Genomic DNA, 20649 nt, shown 5'->3' with positions numbered 1-20649 from the left:
TGTCAGTATCTAATGAAGGATAATTTCTGCTATTATAAGAAGCTTAAGCGATGGTTTTCGTGAATAATTCTTAATATGAATCACTACACTCCAGCAAAGTCGGAAGTAAAAACATGTGTTCTCACTAACAAAAATCTTTTCAAGGATGAATGAAGTTTCTAAACTACAGAAAAGTATAGTAACTAGCCCTTAAGAGCAGAAAAAATATAGTATTCAATTCATACAGCCAGTTATATGACCACAATATTGACAATTAATTTTTTTTTTTTTTTAAATAGACAGACAATACTAATTTCTGAAAAGCCACCTCATCTCTCAAAACATCTTCTGTAGTCAGTGGAAATACAGGTCCTACCAGATGAGTCACAATCAGGACTCCAATTAATCCTGTCATGGACACCTCATCACCACAGAAAAAAAAACAGGTAACACTGCTAGTAACTTAACTTGTTATCTTTCAGATACATAAAATAAAATAAAAAAAAATCTGCTTATTAGTCAGAGCAACTTTGCAAAGAAAGTGAAACGTCTCATCTTAAACAGACTCTATTTCAAACAGTCCGCAAACACTGATCTCCAAAACAAGACTAACGGTATAATTTAGAGATACTAAATTTTCTCTCCTCAAAATTATTACTTCTCTGTTTCAATAACACACTAAATTCCAGGTTATTTTATAAATTACATTTTAATCCGATACTTTTTTTTTCAATAAGAAACTTTCCAGAAAAAGCTAAGCCCACCTAATCTACCAGAAAACATTCTGTAAAAGTACAAAAATGTACATCAGTATTTTTCTAAAAAGGAAAGATATCAAATATGTTACTTTCTCTATTGGGAGATATTACTCTACCATAGTTGGAAGCAATGAATAGGGCTTGTAATTATCTCTCGCTAGCCCCACTTTCATGTAAATGATTTCATTTGTTTTGGTGAAGACTCAGTAAGGAAAGCAAACATTTCTTCATTGTTTCCACTCAGCAGTAATCTGATAGTATGCCATCCCATAACATTAATTTTTTTTGTTACTGATCTGCATTACAAAACTGTTCACACAACAGCACACAGCCCAGTTAGAGATGCATTAGGGACAGCTCCCAAACCTAACTGTCATCTTTTCAGATGCTGATATTTTCCAGCAGGGGGAGGGGTGATGACATACTGGGTAGCATGTGGAAGTACGAATGATGTCCCCAGCCCCACTAGATTGTTTTGTGTAGCTGAAGTGTTGATTATGGACCAGGGCTTGCACAGGATTGTGTGGCTGGTCATCTGCACACATCCACTCCCGGATCAATCTTGTAAACCATAGCATGCCTGTTCACTGGTTTTCTTATATTGTCAGTTTTGATACAAGTCTAGGAGTCACTTCCATCATTTGGTTACTATACCTATGCTTCCAATTAAACTCTGTCTCAATGGTAACACAAACCCTGTGCATGGATTTATTATTTTTGTTTCCTTCATTTTATCCTTACCTTCCACTGTTTGACCTTCTCTTCTGAGCATTTGGACAGCTCCTACATACTTCTTAAGCTGCACTTTTAGCACCTCATTTTCTCTATTGATAAAAAGAACAGAATAAACAAATATTATTGTTCTCTCAAAATAGATGAAAGCCCCTTTCAATGGAAACAAACATACTATCTGTAACAACAAGCTTTATCTAAGTTGTGTCATCAAGATGAAAAAAATAGTGACTTACACATTAAACAATACATCAACAGCAGCCACAAACACATCAGTAAAACAGATTATCCCATAATCAAAAACTTTTCATTAATTGATGGCAGAAAAATGATGCAGTCTTATCTAAATCAACAGTCGATCAAAAAAATAAGGATGGGATACTAGAGAAGGAAATTCAGAATGGCCAGTATAAAATTAGATAATAATTTTATTAGTTGTCCAAGTATTTAATGTCAAGCAAGTAAGAATTCAGCTTTAGAAACAGACTTTATCGTTGTTAAGAAAATACCGGTACTTCAGCAACATTATTCAAGGTTAGAATTTTCCACATACCATTTCTAAATGAAAACCGTAAGAGAAGAAATTAAGTTAGTCTCTTCAACTGTTATATTTCAGTGCCTGTATCACTTTTCTTTGGAATGTACAAGTATTTAAACCAGGTACTACCACAGCTCCACCTAACAACATGAAGCACTTTAGTTTATATTTGCAGGGGAGGAGGAGGCAGGAAATAAAAAGGATTCTAACCAATTGAATTTTAAGTAAAGCTAACAAATTGCATGTCTGAAAATCCAATTATCTGCCTAAGCCCATGCAGTTAACCAAGCATGACAGAAGTGTTTATACAGAAGAAACATAAAATGTGTTGCAAAAGAGTGAATTCAGACAACTTTTAGTAGTCTTCAAGAAAATACCAGAGTAGAAATACATAGGTGCTACAGATGCAGCACGTAACACAACAAACCTGCAACTGGTAAGAGAGAATAGGCAGGTCAAAATCACACCAGAGGAGCAGCAGAAGCTCTAGGAATTATGAAAGGCTAAATATGTAATAGATTACAGAAAGCTGTAAGCAGATTATACACAAAAAGGTATGCATTTCATTTACAGGAATGTATTTCAGAAACACATACAAATATGTTTGATGGTCCTTATTATACAATATATATACACACACACACAAAATATACATATATTATATATATACACACACCAAAATGAACTGCTGCTGTTAGCAACGCCACGTTTACATATTAAAGCCCTAGACTGGTACTATATTCATATTTTTATGAATTTCAAATTAGTTTTCTGAACTACCTAACCTCAATTTTATTCAGTCCTTTATCCAATCTTAGTAGGAGATTGCTAAATAATTGAGAAGAAACTATTGATTACCCAACTATCAAATTTTAACAAAGTCCTTGATGATGTTATGCATTTTGTAATATTTTTCATTTCCTAGACAATGAAGAAAAAGTCAGTTTTTCCACCAGAGATGGACACTGATATTCAGATTAAGGAAAAAAAAAATCAGAAACACAGTTTAATTCTATATACTGTGCCAAAACAAGCCCAAATAATTCATTCATGAAAAAAAAAAAATGTATGAGAGCTAGACAAAAAGATTTCTCACCAGAAGCATAAATATGCCTGCACAGAAATAACTGTATACAATGACAATATATTAAGCATTCTCATAAAATAATCACATACCATATCATTTCTACATTTGAGAACAGACCAGTGCCTTCTGTCTGTACTAAGACAGCATTAAAAAAAAAAAAATCCAAACCATTTGTTACTATTGTGCCTATCGACTTAAAATTGTTACAGTACAGATGAACTTCAGAGAGACTTTAACTCACTTAAGGTTTTTGATTCAAGACTGAAATTCAAAAATTCAAAGCAGGATACTATGCCCCAGTCACAATTTTCTAATATCTCTTTATCATCTTATTATTTCTCATTCTTTCATTACTACTATTTAGCTAGATTTCAAAGAGGGCCCATCCTGATATACATTAATTTATAGAGCTCTTTTTATCAGGGCATGTTTAAAAAAAATTTTTCTTCAAATATTCATGAATGGTACAAGCCACAGAACACCTCAGCAACAATAAACTTGCTTATTTTTTGGAAAGCTATCTGGAATGACAAGGTATGATCAATTATATAATAAATCTAAGTTGTCAAATACCTTCAATTCCCTGCATAATTTTGAAGCAAAAACAATTACACTTCCTCTCAATTCTATTATTTTAAAATTAGCATTTAAGGAAATCCTGCCTAAAAGAAAATCAAACTACTGGAAGAATGGTAATTTTTTTTCCATACACCTAACTTCTATGTATGGAATGAATGAAAACATATCATGCAATACTACTGATAAATGCATATCCTCACCCACAAGTTAATTCATGCCAGGAAAACTAGCAACTGTTCCCTAAGGACTCTCATATCGAGAGGATAAATGTAACAGGATAACAAGCAGCATGTTCTCACATCAAAGCGAGGACAACATGGAAGAGAGCTGCTATTCATATGCAACACTGCAGTGGAACAGCCCCCCAGCTGGGACTTCTGCTGTATTCTTGGAGAAGGACCAAGGGCCCACAAGTTGAGATCTCCCCCACCTTCCTTGTGCTATAGCATCCCTTTCAAAAACCATGGGGAGACAAGGGGAACTGAAGGAGATTCGTTATTTTCCAGTAATGCCCACAAAGTTTCTGTGATAGATAGTCCTGCTTACTGACGCATGTATACATACACCAAACACACATATATATATATACACACCAAGCACAGTTAAAGTCTACTATGCAAGTCAAATTAAATACATCTTATGTTCGTCAAAATAAGATTTCTGGCTGTTAATACAAATGAATACTAGTAAGAAAGTGTTTTATAAAAGCTGACTTCCAAAAATTTTATTTAAAAAAGAATATACCTTTAAGTTATGATTTTTGTTGCAGAGCAAGAGCCCTTATAGGACTTATTTTCCTACACCTTAACAGGGCAGAGGGGGAAGCCAACACATCACACAATTGCTTCTTGAAAAAGATACAAAAATTCCTCTAGGGCTTCTGTAAAATCAGAATCGTAAAAAAAAGAATTTGAAAAAAGAGTACTTTCTCATGTATCTCAACTATAGTGGCGTGAAGAATATTGTAATTAAGTTTCTGGCACAAACATCAGATACTAACAAGTGTTTTCTGTGGAGCTTACTCTTAAAAACTTCTTATTTCTAAATTCAGGCTTACAAAACAAACAAAAAAACCCACAAAACCCAGCAGATGTCTATGTCTTGATCAAAACTATAAAGGTAATTAATTGAAATAAACAGTGTGCTCCAAGAATATGTAGAATCTATACACAGAGGTTGGTTTAGATGACTTCCAGAGATATCCTTCAACCCAAATTATCTTATGATACTGCTATGAGGTGCTGCAAGATCACAGTTCATTGTAATCATATATACCCTAAATGAAATCAGGAAAATGAGAACTATTAGTCATAGAAGTGGAAGTTGAACTATATACAATATAATGTGATTATAGTATAAAACCAATCTCTGAAAAAAAACTGTAACAACAAATAACTGCTTGTCATGGGCAAAAGGCACTGCAGCTGAGTGATAGCGGCACAGTTGGTTCTTTGGTTCAGCCACAGTGCCTGTCACTGGGGTTGAAGTAGCTGCAATGTCTGTCACTTTGTCATCAGACCCAGAAACCTTCTCTTCCCCTTGAGGGTACTGAACAGTGTTGAACAGGGCTCAGTAGGCATGGGCCAGGCCCCAGCACGTTGCAGCAATTTGTGTCTGTCTGGAATTCCCAGGGTGACACCATACATTATCCAAATATTTTACTAGTTTTTCCAGATTCTGCACTTGTTCACAGGTGAAAATCCAAAACACTGGAGGCGATCATTGTCCTAGGCACTTGCCCATACTATCCTACACACCATGCCACTCACAACTATCCAGCCTTGGGGCAGATCTCTGGGTGGTATTCTTAAATAGTTGTTTAACCCTAAACAAGACCTAGAACACATTCAGGAGACATAGCAATAGGAACATGCCTATTTGAACATCCCTGGGATGTTCAGAATTCTCAAGGGCTATTGTAACTAGCCTGGCAGAGAAGGGGAAGATGGAAGAAGGTATTTCCCCCATAAACTGGCTGTCCAAGGAGAAAAGGTAGAGTGTCATTATTAAGAGTTTCCAAGAGATGGTTCCCAAAGTACAGATGACAGCAATGCTGAGTATAAACACCAGATTAGTATCTTGACCAGTAATTTCATCATAAGCTAGTATTAACACAGTACAGCAAAATGATAACTTCAATCCAGCCCCCAGAAGTGATACAGAGCACAACAGGGAACACATAGAGCAAGTAAGCGTTACATAATGCAACTCTGAGAGCAAATAAATCAACACTGTGACCAAAAACTATTAATACAATGAATGCTTATAAAAAAACCTGTTTTAACACGCTTTGGTCAGATCTGTCACCTCAACCCTTCGTGCCCAGTGTTGGGCACCAAAAAAGACTGTTCTGTTGTGGTTTAGTCCAGCAGACAGCTAAACACTCCCCCAGTGGGATGGGAGGGATAATTAGAAAAAAGTTAAAACTCATGGGGTTGAGATAAAGGCAGTTTAAGACAGAAAAGGAAGGGAAAATCATAGTAATGATAAAACAATACACAACAAAAGTGATGTACAATGCAATTGCTCACCACCCGCCAACCAATGCGCAGCCAGTTCCTGAGCACTGGGCCCCAGCCAGCTAACTCCCCTCAGTTTTTATATACTCAGTATGACATAATATGTTATGGAATATCCTTTGGCCAGTTTGGGTCTGCTGTCCCAGATGTGTCTCCTCGCAACCTTTTCTGCCCCTCAGCCTCCTAGCTGGTGCAGTGGTGTGAGAAGCTGATAAGTTGTTGACTTGGTGTAAGCAGCAACAACTAAAACATCAGTATGTTATCAACATTACTCTCATCCTAAATCCAAAACACAGCTCTATACCAGCTACTAGGAAGAAAATTAACTCTATCCTAGCCGAAACCAGGATAAACACTGTATGTTCAATAAACTGGGAACTATTCTCATGATAGCTTTACAACATAGACATTCAAATCTAAATTATGGAAGAATTCTATCTTAGCATTGATATCATACCTAAAAAAGTAAAAAATGATTCTGTGGATAAGAAATATGAGGAAGTTGTTACCTCACAAAATAATGTATCTGACTTTTTATAAAATTTTTTTGTAACTTGTGACATGTCACGTCAACAACTAAATAAGCAGGAAGGAAAAAAAAATCACTGAATATAGGAATATTCAAATTAGTTTTCACAAGCAGGGACAAGAGATATTTTTTCCTCTCTCTAAGAAGCTTATTAAGGTTAAGTGATGTAATCATTTCAAGATGCACAACACATCATTTCACTCATCACTGAAGCGCTATGGTTCTGAATGAAGTGTTGTACAACAGATTAATATAAAATACTAAATCCAAAAGCAATGTGGCTTAAATAACACCGACATTAGGTAAGAGGAGGCTGATTAGGTTACAGAATCTTCAGTAAACAGAAGGTACATAGAAGTGTAAGATAAAGTACCATCAAATTCTCATCCCCCATTTCCCTACACAGTGCATTATCATCTTCTCTTCCTGTCTGCTTTCCTTGCTACAAAGCCTGTCCTTTGTAAAATGTTTTCCTCCAACATTTCTGAATATAAGAATATGCAATCTGAGATTATGCAATTTCACAGTCAACTTCAATAAATTTCTTTGCCTTGCAAAGGAATGTAATAGTATTCCATACAAAAAAAAAAAGAATCTCAATTAAAAAAAAGTCAGCACTGCCAAGAAGTCATTGCCACAGTATGTCCATGCAATCTGAGAAAGGCTCATTGACAAGGGGCAGAGGGAAGCCAGAAAAAAAAAAACCACAGCTTACAAAATTATACTAGTCAATTTAGTTTATTCTATCAGAAGGCTAGGAAATAGGTTGAATGCTGAGACTGCTCCTTTTGAAACATTATCATAACTGTTATGAAACAGTTATTCAAATACTTCACATGGAAGAATAAGATTGCCAGTACTTGAAACTAAAATGACCTAAGAATTTTTCTATTTTTCAAAAAGAACTTAGGAAACTCAGGAAAATTCCTCTAAGCTTCTAGAGGTCGGATCAGAGACTTTTCAGAGAATCTAGAAGACCAGCTGAATTAATCAATTTTGCAGATATCCAGAAGTAATCACTTCAACACTGACTGATGTGTCACTGAAATTTGTGTTCTCAGAGCTTTAAGGAAGATATTTACATCAAATTCTTAACAAGAGCTTTGGACCCACATATAAATATCAGCTCTCATAATGTGAAGCATATTCATTCATCAAATTACAATAGTCAGACCATTACTGAATTATTTTCCTTGCCTTGAGATGTTCAGAATGTTACAGTTGAGGAAATTGCTCTACTCCAGTCATGTGATCAATTGTTTTCAAGGTAAACAGTGCAATTTCACTACCACAAATTAGCTGAAACTTAGTTTCCTCTCACTCACTTAATCTATTATGCAGCACTTAAGAAGCAATTCCAAAATTTTTGTTTCTTCAAATTATTCAGCTTACCCAACTCCTGGTATAAGTATTATTTATTAAAAAAATTTACTACTCTTCCTATTGCACCAGCAACACCTACAGTGTAAAAAGTGAACCAACAAAAAGCATTTAGAAGAAAAACCTATATTCCAAAATAACTATATGTGAAGTTTCTTATGTTCTAGAAAACGAGTTGCAATTAATTATTAAAGGAATGTATCCAAAGTCCAATGGTGACACAAGAATTTGTTGTACCTAAGCAGCTCCCAACACTGTTTTTACCATGTGACAAGGTAAACTGACTTTCAGAAGAACTTATCAACACAACATACCCAGCCACTGTAACAATAAGAGAAATTAAATAAACTTGTTTAAAAATAATTAGCTTAAGTGAGCATCTCTTTAAATCTTGTTATAAAAGCTCCTTGTCTATTCTTTAAAAAGGTATGTGCATGACAAATATCTGATTCACTCATATGTCACTGCAAATTCTAAAACTGTGGGGGAAGTGAGTCAAAGAAATACGAATATACAATTCCTATAACCTGAAATGTGAATATTAAATGATGAAGTATTTGCATTGTCTCCATTGCCCTACATCACGTGAATGTCAAACCCACTTACCGCCTATCTTTCCCTCCCTCAAAGTGAGTAGTTCAGTTTGATGTGTCATCAAAAGCTCAATTAGTAACATTCTAAATACTTTTTTTTAAGAAAGCATTGTATTTATCATTTTCAGATACTAGTTCTGCTGTGCAATAAAAAGCTTATAGGAATGTCAGCTGTGGTAATTCACAGTTGACAAGCACTCTGCCTGCACATGCAGAAAACAAACACCTCTCTGCAATAAGGCCCAGTTTACTAACTTCAACATTTGGGATAGGTTTGTTGTTTATTACACATGCAAGTGATTCCCAAGATCTCAGGCATTGTAAGTTACTCTAGAGCTTATTTAGAATTTGAAAAAGAAAGTTGCGCTATTACAACTGCATTTACTTTCAGAAGTCTTTCTTTAGCCAAACTACATTTAGACAAGGTGAGAGTTAAAATTCTTTTCAGCATAGCTGCAGCACAAACTTAAGCTGAAGGCAAGTCTCTACTGGGGCCAATGTTTTTTAACACCTTCATTAACGACCCAGATGCTGGGACAGAGTGCACCCTCAGCAAGTTCACAGACAATGCAAAACTGGGGAGCAGCTGATACACCAGACTGGTTATGCTGCCACTCAGAGGGACCTGGACAGGCTGGAGAACTGGACTCAGATGAATCCCTTAAAGTTCAATGAGGGGAAGGAAATGCAAAGTCCTGCACCTAGGGAGGCACAGCCCTAGGCACCCATAGCACCTAGACACCTGGGGGCTGGAAAAGAGCTCTGTGGAGAAAGATTTGGGAGCTCTGGTGGACAACAAGCTGACCATGAGCCAGTAAAGCACCCTTCATGGCAAAGAAAGCCAAGAGCGCCTTGCACCACATTAGGAAGAACATTGCCAACAGGTTACTGCCAACAACATTCCCTAGAGGGGTTGTGGAGTCTCCATCTATGGAGATATTAAAACCTGACTGGAAATGGTCCTGAGCAACCTGTTCCAGTTCTAGACCTTCCTAGAGCTAGGGGGAAGCACTTGCACCACTTCAGAAACTGGTACTGTTTATACTGTTCAGCAACAACTGTTGCTGATCATACAGCGGCTAATAAAATGGTCAGCCATGAAAACCTGACAACAGGACAAGAAAAAAAAAAATCAGCCCAAGGAAAAAAGTCATCCTTAAATAATCAGATAGAAGGAAGATGGATCGGATGGAATGTCGCTAAAGAAGATGCATAATCCATTCTTTACTGCTTACATATATACATGAGGGTACGTACAGAAGGGTATCTGTGTCAGCAGCAGCAGATGCTGACAGATTCTCTATAACTGAAAGCAATAAAGGCACAAATATTCCTAGTCAATTTAACTGACACTAGGACCTCCAAGCACAATTTGTACTGACTGAAGTAATAACCTGCTGAGAAGAGAGAAGTTCACCATACTAATCTCAGTGCGGAACTATACAAGACATTTACCAGAAGAAATACTGTGGAGTAATATTAAAATGTAATAGTCCCCAAAACAAGTCCTCATTGGATCTGAAAGCTAGAATCCCAACAATCTAAGTTGTGTATTTTTGAAAAACAAACAAACCAACCCTGTTTTTTACACATGCACCGAAATAGCCATTTATACAACTAGAATGAGCATTCCATTATTCTGGGACAGTGATGTTCACAAGAAATGTTAACACAGTGCTTCTGTTCCCCTCCTCAGCACCTTATATTTAAAAGCTGTATCAGATATGAGGTTTGGAAAATACTGTTTGCAGACAGTGCTAGGTACTTTAACAACATTAATAATATCATATATCCAATAGAAGGAAGAAAATCCAGGACCTTGATATTGTGATTTGTTCCAGACTGGGCAGACAGTTATACCAAGAATCTCCCAAATATCAAGTAAAATGAAAATTAATTAAAAAAAAAAAAAGGAGGGGGGGATGGGACACAGAGGGTAGAACTGGAATATATGGAGACAGAAAAGTCATCTTACATTTACTTTACACATACATGTATTCCTTTGTATCTAGTCTCATTATCTAACTGTAGCTATATTCATGGCTTATATTTCGTAATATTAGTCTAATAACTTTTTAAATTTAAACTCAATGTTGTCCTAAGTTCAGCTCACTAATATTCTTCCCTCTGGAACTGTAATGATGTTTTTACTAATATTTTAAACTCTCACTGTTAACACTTAACAGAACAAAACCCGCAAACCCACTAAATTTGTCAGAAAAATCTTTCAAACATTTTTTTTCAGCTTACATTTCAGCTAAAGTCCATGGGATTTTCAGTCCTAAATCACTCATGTTTTTCTGAAAACTAAACTACTTTAAAATTATTTTTCCTTGTATGCAGAATTTTTTATTCCCTTCTTTCACTGCTGTTACTTTTCATGACACTTTCAGTGCTTCTTACCGTGCCAAGGCTTGGACTTTTGTGGCATGTCGTTCTTCCTGTTCTGCTACTTTCCTTCTCCAGTTGTCCATTTCCTGCCTTAGCACTGCAGAATGCTCCATCTCTCCATCAAGCAGATTTCTCAGAGATCTGGAAGAAGGCAGCAGCCTCTGTTAGAACATTGCAAATACTGCTACCTAGGAATTAGAGGATACTCTGCAAATCACAGACTAGGTTGCCCGAATGATATCAATAATGTCATCCTAATATTTCATTATTCAACATAATAAATTCACTTGATTTTATTATACAAAGATATGAAAAGCTACAAGGAAAAAGTACCCAAGCAAAACAGTTGTTAAGTGTTTACTGTTAATTTGTATTACAATCTCATCAACGCGTCCAAATCACAACCTATTATTATGGTATCTACTGTACCACCATGCAGAAAGAATTTATTACAGAAAACAGTTTATAATGTGGTTACAGTGCTTCAGCACAAGTCCATACACCTCAGGAACAATCTATAAGCAGTACACTGACACCAGAAGGGGAAAAAAGGAAATTTTCTGACTGTTTGTATATAGACAAACTTTTACTCATTTGGAAAGCTATCTTAACAATCTTTTGGCTACAAGTTTTGCTTTTGGAAAAAACATAACTGGCAAAAGCCTCCAAGATAGGAAGAGTTTTATGTGATTCAAATTCAAAGGAAAAAGTTGACCTGTAAACATTACTCTTCAGTATCAACATTTGAAAACTGAAGTATTAGGCTTAAATTTCACGGAAAAATAATATATACATAAAAAAAGATTATAAAAAGATTACACATAGCTTTACATAAAGGACAGCTTGTATTACAGAACACATTTTTTTAAATGATAGTGTCTCTTAACTATAAAAGGAAAGCTACCTATTCTGTTCTTCCAGCTCATCCTTTCTATTCATCATGGCCACAATAGCTTGACGAAGTTCATCTAAAGAGAAGGGACACAAAAAGATTAATTTCTGCATGTACTTCTGCTCTTTTCAGATCTAAAAGTCATGTACACAGTGGCACTAATTCAGTGACATGCTTAAATGATGTCAATATCTTTGCTACCCAGCAAAGCCATCTTTCAAAAGTGGTATTTAACACAGTGTCAGAAGCATTGATCAAATCAAATTAGTCTGCATCTGGATTTAATACAAATGTTTACAAGTTTGCCTGTAGTTGCAGCTGTTTTGTTTTAATCACAGACATATGGGACAATGCACCTTTTCACTACATGTATATTAATGAGATACATTATCACTTGTTTAACTTTTTCAAATTGCTTGTTTCCTTCGCTATAAATTCCACCACAAGAAATAGAGCTATTACACTGAGACCAGAGTAGAGATACTGCCATTACTTCATGCCATTTCTTCTCAAGTTCAGTCTTCAAGGTTACCTTAAAAATGATGGGATTTCTGAATCTTGTAATTTCCTATAAATAACTTTTTATTTCCTATAAATACCTTAAAAAATACCTTCTGCCATTACATCAAGAACAAAGTTTTTTAAAAAAAGTATGACAGAATTTTAGATTTTTTAAAGGCTTCTTTAGGGTTAGGTTTAACAGTGATACCAGAGCAGCTGAATACCACACAAAGTGCCACCTCAAAGCACTGTCTCACCTGGAGTCCTTCTGCTGTTGTAAAGGTTCTGTCCTATAACTGTAGAGTTGTACTACTACAGTTTATTATAAATTTAAAGAAAATATTAGGACATAGTCATCTAATCTAAAACAGATGCTGACTTCCAGACCTTGCATGAATACATGAAATACAACAGGTCCTCAAAGATCTGAATGGCTTCCAGCAAACATCAGGATGGATACATAATTTCATTAACTATCTCACATATGTTAATCAATAATTTTATGAGAGCTTCTGCAGGGACACAATTATATTAAAACACCCCTCCCAATAGTTAAATGAAACGCTCCTATGTTTATATATAATACATCAGCTAATTCTGTTCCACAAGTATTCAAAGCGATTTTTTTGTGTTTTACTGAAAACATACTAACTGAACTGGTATGACTTAATCTATTCAAGTAATCAAAGCCACTGGAAAACTTTTTTCTCCTTTACATTCAGTTCACTGATGTATCCATATCTTTCCTAATATTTTCTAGTCTTTCTTAATTTTTTCAATAGTTAGAGAAATTAAATAAAAAAATTAAGGTTGTCCTGTGGACCAGATTAAGTCTGCAAAAAAAAATGGTCAAAATGTGGAAGTTTTTACTGTGTCTATCAAACGTATCAGTCAGTGCAGACACCACAATTCTAGTCTGGCATTGGTAACCTGCTGGTAAATCCCTCCTTGCAGGATTCGGCAAGATTCTCATATCACTTGAAACCAGCCAATCCAATTTCTTCATGCTAGATTTTTTCCAAAACGTTTCTGCTTCTTTGGCCATGGAGAAAGCAGATGATTATTTTCATACCCATTCCACATTACAGCTTGAGAACTAATTGACATTAGCAAGAAACATTTCATTAGGTCATTAGAGGGATTTTGCACCCCATTAATTCAGCACAGAAAGAAGAATTATTTTTCAACAGTAACTTAGCATCTTTACATGCATTCTCTATACAGCTATCAACAACAACAACAAATCTCAATCTTGTTGAAAAGCCAAAAGTGAAATTTGTGGGTATTAAATACTAACATACAAGGGGGATAGGGGGGAAGTCTGGAGACCTGCTTTCTCCCTTGATATTTCTCACATTCAAAACCTGTACACATCAAAAGCTGTGATTATATGACTACTTTAATCAGTCTTCCTAAGGCTGTGCTTTCTGCAAAAAAGACATTCCAGCTTTACCCATCATTGCTACCATCTCCCTTATTCTAGCACTGGTGTTTACACAAATACAGTGTCCTAGCAGGAACTGATCCAGCTCAAAAATGGTTTTAGCTTTTTCTCTGTTGGGCTACTTTTCAGACAAGCAGTTGCCAAGTGATCTTAGTGTTGAGTTTAATACTGTTGTTGGCCCAACGTACATAGCAGAAAGCAGTCACAGCAGAACAGAACACTTCTTTAGTCAATAAACGTGAGGAATAAAAAGTGGAATATCATTTCTGGCAAGAGTGAAGTTCATATTGCATTGAAATGACTAGGTAACCACTGCAATTTACGTAGCAATTGCAGAAAAATTTAGAATGGAAAGATTATATATGACAAACTATGCTGTACTCCATTATTTTCCTATCTGTTTTTCAAAAGGTGGTCTATAATAGCTTCTATTGACTAGCATTTATTGGGCGGGGGGGGACGGGACGGACACGACGTGACACAGACTACAATGACACAAAAATCCCCACAAAACCCTACATTCTGAGGATTAAGTATTATATTTAGCTATAAAATATCAAACTTGGTGATCATGAAACTCAACACACTATTAGTATTCTTTCAGTCATGATGAGACACCACCACTTTGAGGGCAGACTGGAAAGGTTGGGGGTTTTGAGTCGGTTTTTTGTTTGGGTTATTTTGTGATTTGTTGGGGTGGGGGGTAGGGGTGTGACAATAGAAAATTGATGGGTTATAACAGTTGTGAAAAAAAATACGTAGTGTTGTGAAAATGGACCACGATCCATCAGCCTATCTATGCAATAAAAAAATCATGCTAAGGTTAAGGAAAACAAAATAATCCAGTAAGTGTTCAAGCCTTGGACAAATGTACAACATAAGCAAAAAACATCCGTAAAAAGCTTTCAGTACAGTAACATTCTATAACAAAATAAAGATATTTAACTATAAAGCTGAATGCAGAATCCTCCTGAAGAAAGCATCAAGACAATGGCATTTTAAATATTTCAAGAGTATCATTAAAATATGATAATGCACAATCTGAGTTAGTTGCTATTATTTCTCTGACTCTGAATAAATTAAAGCCATTGCTACTTAGACAAGTTATTGTAGCACCGGCTCTGCACTTACACCGGGATGACTACTCTGCAGTAATTGCCTGTATGCATACTCAAGTCTGTTTAAAACTGTACTGATTTATTAACATTTAAACAGTAAAGCTATTATAAATTGTCTCCATTTTTCCAATTTTACCAGCCTATTCTAACTGTAACCTTAAGTTGCCTAATAACTTAATCTTCTTTCCCTTATTTCACTCAGAATCTTCTGTGTGAGCACAGTTGAAATCCCATCTTCTCTCACTTCCCTCTCCAACACACGTAAGTAAGCAGAGCATGAAAGCATGGTTCTGTTAAAGACGATGTTTTGCATAAGAGAAGAAGAAAAAAAACTCTTGAAATAAAAGATGTTAAAATGTTTTTTGTTTCCATTTGCCTCATTTTTTCTGAGAGTCATGGAATTGACAATACTGTAGAGACACAGCAAAGCAGACTCCAAATTTCATTATCACACATAGGACAAAAATCAATGCTTAATTTAGGACCACAAAAGCAAATACACTTCATTCTCAGTATTTAGTTCAACTACAGATAGCAGTTGAGATGTGGAAGGAAGCATCAATGCAAACAACTAGTCTGGGCTAAGAGCTTAGGGTTCAAAGAAGACCTGTACAGCCTGTGCTTACCCTAGCAGCAACATTGCTTCATTGCTATACCTATGTCATTTCTTCTTGAACTGATGAGTATTAAGGGTCATATTAAATTTTATCTGTTACTCAAAACAAACACAAGAACTACACAGTTCAACACTGTATATCAATACTTCTTTACCCTCTCCATCCACAGTAAATATAAAGGAGTCATTCACTAGTATAATAAAACGAAAAAAGTTACCAAGAAAAAAATCAGAAACTATAATTTCATAATCTGTTGATGTATGTAACTGAATATAACTAAAAGGACACCATCCTATTTAATTAGATATAACATTCAAAAAATTCAAAAATTGTAATTTCTTCCTCTCACTTATACTTCTTGAAAAATTTTATCACCATGTCAGAACAGTCAGCCAAATGAAAAGAAAGTAAATCCACTACCATACACTGCGACAGGTTCACTCCAAATCTGCCAGAACATCCACAGTTCATAAGCCTTTGTCTCTGTGTTATGCTTGCCTCTGAGACAAGTGTATGAGCATAATCTAAATTTTTTCAGCAGACTTATGTCTCATTCATTGTGTGGGTTAGAAAAATAAATAAATAAATAAATCAGGGTTGTAGCAGCAACCATAAATTTGGCATTTTCTGAATTCTGGACTTCACAACCTCAATCTTTCTCCCCCTCTTTTTTTTTTTTTTTTTAACATAACACAGTGGGAGGACGGCCAAGTATACCCACTTCAGAAAACTGTTTGATGTTAGAGTTTATGTCCTACTTCTAACTGCTTTGCACTTGATATGCCATTTACATTTTGTAAATTAACATTCAAGGAAAGAGCTACACTACTGTTATTAAGGATCAGCATTCAACGCCAACATATGTAAAACTCAAGTGATAATCAGCATTTCATAAAGACATCAGAAGATAATTAGTGAAGTCTTTCAAATTATGGAATATTAAAATATATTTTTCCCATAACTTCTTAAATAAAAGAGTCTCATGTGCAAACCAATAATTCCAAACCAGGTCTTTCTTTATCAGTAATAAAATATAAAAATCAATGAATGTACTAATTAAATTTTTCATATTAAACCTCACTTTTTAAAAGACAAAAAAATATTTTTTATTACTGAAATTAAGCTGTAGTGCCTAATTACTAAGAAAGCAAATATCTGCTCTAAAACACTTTTTAATTCACTTGCATACTACATGCAAAATCTAGCTTCTAGAAGGCTTTTATAAGGTCATATTTAGAGCATGAAATACATTAAAGCACCATGCTTTAAGAAACACCTGTCAATTTCCCAGCAACCTCCAGAAAAGTCATAAGTTTCACAACTCTTCTGCTGTTTAGCCAAAGATTGGGTAAGTATGACTTGCAATCACCTGTTATGAAGAATGAGCTGTAAGTGAAATCATCTCTCAGTGTACACAAGGTCATGCAGCACTCCTCTGCAATCCTGCAGATAGAATATCAGGGTGGGCTGGGAGCAGTCTACAGGAATGATTTTTTTATTTTGCCGAGTGCAAATTTACACAGATATTTTCAGAGACAAATAAAACTTCCAGCAGACTAGTTACATCTTAAATCAAAAGTCTGACCTCTAAATACATGCTCCCTAAGCAGCCTGCACGAACATTGGCTATTAAGGCTTTATTTAGTGCTTCAAAAGCTTGTAAATATTATCCTGTCACATCATTATTAATAGGGCAAATTTCAGTAGGCAACAAATTTGACAATACACTGCTGGCCTTCTACTGCATACTAGGGTCCTGACCAAAAAGAAGTCCATAAGATGAAGTGCTGCTTTCTTCTCAATGATGAATTTTATATACCCTATTTTCACAACTGTGCTTTCAGAGAAGTCACAAGAATGTTGTACGTGTCAGTGACCAGTGGCAACCAAGTTACAGAACAGGTCAGAAGCTCTTTAGGGGACAGAGAAAGTACAAAAACATATCTTATTTATTCACTTACATAGGACAAAAATACAATACGTAGGTTTGATTATTCACTAAAGTTCTTCAGTGATCATGAAAAACTGGGGGCTTTCTCAAGAATATATGAAAAAATATGGTATAATGTACAATGCTACAACCTTTGCTGACCTTTCTGGTTAAGCTGAACTTTAACAACTGAGGAAAATTATAGTGGAAAAATTAAGTTCCCAATTATTTACTAAAAATAGCACTATAATCAAAGAACCTTGTAAAGAAGGACACAAGTACCATCCTTCTATAATGAAAGTTTTGGATCTTCCCTTTTTTTCCACTGGAAAAAAAAATACAAAAATAGGGAGACTTGTGCTGGTAGGACAGATTTTTCTGTATAAAATGATGTTGGAAATATATTCTTCCAATGACAACAACTTGAGGAGACAAAATTGTTTGTGATTCAACTATGACAAGACAAACACCATTTTTTAAAAAAGTAGAAAATGACATAATGAAAAAGGCGCATAAATATAAAACTAAAATTTAATTGCTTATAAAATTGGTTATAAGACAATCTGTGAAGTAGATCAAGTTTCCAAATGATATCTAATATACACAGTGAAACTAACTCTACAGAGTAGGATTTCTCTTGAGGGGTATTAATATACTTTTTTAATGTATCTGCTGATAAGTTAACCTAAAATGATATCTAATATACACAGTGAAACTAACTAGAGATTAGGATTTCTCTTGAGGGGTATTATTTTTTTTTTATGTATCTGCTGATAAGTTAACCTACACCTTACAAATGCGTGGAACAAATTCAGGAAAATCATTCAAAATGGCAGGAATATTTTAAATTAGAGCTTTTTATAACATAATTTTCTAGGCTGCATATCAAAAGAAACAAGAAAAGGTTAGTACTATACTAGTAAATTGGAAAGGAAGCAGGAAAGGAATAGATTTAAAAAAAAAAAAAAATCATTTCAGGCTTTGTCTTCAGAAGAAAAAAGCACAAAAATCCAGCCACTGGAGACATCATGAGCTCTTCTCACTCCACTATTGCATTCCATTTTTCTTTTCTGATGTGTTAGATTTAGTTGCTATGCAACCAAGCTATAAGCCTCAACATTTAATAATTCTTCTGCTAATTGCAATAGAGAAAAAAAGAGCTTCAGTGTCTGGCTTTGTCATAGCACTGAATTCTTCCTGTACAGAGAATCTACGACCAGTAACAATGAACTTGAAAAAAACATTTTTGTTGAATGTATCCGGGATCAGCTCTTATAAAGGTATTAACTTATATGTATAGTCAGATGAATTTTTATTATAATGATAATTAGATTACTTACTAAGTGTTCTGGCTTTACAGATAGTTTTGATGTACTTCCCCCCTTCCTTCCACCAAAACCTTCTCTGAAATGGACAACTAATGATAGTGTGTATGCTTCTGTTGATCCTGTGGTTAATTTCTTTTAGAAATTGCTAAGTATCGAGAATTGAAAATCTTAAGATTTACTTCCTATTTCATAGCTGATTTAACTACACACAGGAACTAACAGAGAAACTGAAGGAGACCAATTGCGGCCCCTGCTGGTACCTAATAAAACCTACAAAACAAAATCAGTTTTTGTTTTCCATTAAAATTCTATTACTAAAAAATGAAATAAAAATGTAAGAACGAAAGGATATCATAGTAACAACATAAGCAGAGAATATCTAGTGACAAAAGCATCACAGTAACTACCAACAGAACTCCACCTTCACCTTCAACTACATCACTTACAAGTCTCAAAGCTAGTTCCCTACTTCATAAAGTACTTTGTAAGAAAGGATTTTCAGCTTTGTGAAGCTCAGTCAGCAGATTCATGCCAGAGTCTGAAACAGTACCCAGTTAAAACGCAAGGTCTACCTCCTCTAACATTGACACAGATATTGTTTGAACATGACATTAGAACATAAGATTAGAATATTTTAAGGGTTCATTCATTTTGATGATTTCATAAATCAATCTCAGAAAAAGATCTTGGCTGCATCACTTCTAACTTCCCAAATATCATAATTTAAAAATTTCACATATTTAAATTTATAAAAAGAAACAGATAAACACACACCCTAGAGCTTTAGGAACCGAGTCATATCCACCAGTTCAGTTACAAAACTTTCTGTGTAGTGAGGAAAATAAAACCATACTGGCTTAAACTGACTAGCTGTCTAAACATGTAAGAACTAAGTCCTTGTTCTACAAGTCTGGGGGGGGGGGGGGGGGGCGAAGTTAAAGATGAGGCAAACAAACTGCCTTGCTTCTATTAATCTCTTCCTACAGCAAAGGCTATTCTATCTTGTCCAGCTCAACCTTTAACAACACTGAAAATTTGACTGTCCTCCACCTTAATCTTAGCTGAAGTTTTAGCTTAGGAAAGCCCATACCCATGTTTGGAGCAGATTCCCATATCAAAACCACAGACTGAATATACATAGAAAAAGCTCCAGGTTTTTGGGGGGGGTTCTGTCCAACTAGGCATTAATGAAAGTAGGCAAAATAAGTAAGATCACATCAGCACCAACCATTAGTGTCTTCAGAGCTTGCAGAGATTTAAAGATGTTAATCAAATTAAATCCTTATTGTTCATTTAACTACTCAAGCCACATCTAGTATAAGGATGACATTAGCTTCTCTATGGAAAGAGAAGCTAATGTCATACCAGTTGCAATGAACCATGACCCAGGATCTGTCAATTCAAAAAAATTTTTAGAGCAATCATTTCTAATTTGGCCAGCATATCAGAAATCAATGCTGTATGCCTCTCTAAACAGATCTTACCGATATCAAAATAGAAATGAAGAGTTACAGGAATTTCAAAGTTAATTCCATCAATCTAGATACATCAGGAAGTACTTACTAATTGTCATGGATTCTGGCACAGTGGCTGAAGGCAACGTATTGCTTAATGTATTCACTTGAGCTGGAGGACTGACTTCCACTCTAGTCATAAAAGCACAGTATCATCAGTAAATGAAAACAAAATCCTGAATTCAAAACTTAAGGAGAAAAAAAAAAGCATTCCAAAAAT

The 20649-nt window shown here is 35.2% G+C and overlaps 1 protein-coding gene across 4 annotated transcripts in view; it reads right to left on the bottom strand.

Annotated features, from left to right (window-relative positions):
* Positions 1 to 20649, bottom strand: part of SNX29 (sorting nexin 29) — a 135662-nt gene that overhangs the window by 89243 nt on the left and 25770 nt on the right. For all 4 annotated transcript variants that reach the window (XR_013927519.1, XR_013927520.1, XM_080383431.1 and 1 more), the window contains exons 11-14: positions 20479 to 20561; positions 11990 to 12053; positions 11098 to 11226; positions 1479 to 1561 (exon numbers count right to left, since the gene is read on the bottom strand). Coding sequence is in view for 2 of the 4 variants with exons in the window: in XM_080383431.1 (XP_080239557.1) it covers positions 1479 to 1561; positions 11098 to 11226; positions 11990 to 12053; positions 20479 to 20561 (359 nt within the window). In the remaining 2 variants the exon portion in view is untranslated. The remainder of the gene's footprint in view (positions 1 to 1478; positions 1562 to 11097; positions 11227 to 11989; positions 12054 to 20478; positions 20562 to 20649) is intronic.

Source organism: Falco punctatus (genome assembly GCF_963210335.1).
Source record: "Falco punctatus genome assembly, chromosome: 4".
Lineage (NCBI taxonomy): Eukaryota > Metazoa > Chordata > Aves > Falconiformes > Falconidae > Falco > Falco punctatus.
The sequence above is the reverse complement of the archived record's forward strand: the minus strand, read 5'-3'. Positions and strand labels throughout refer to the sequence as shown.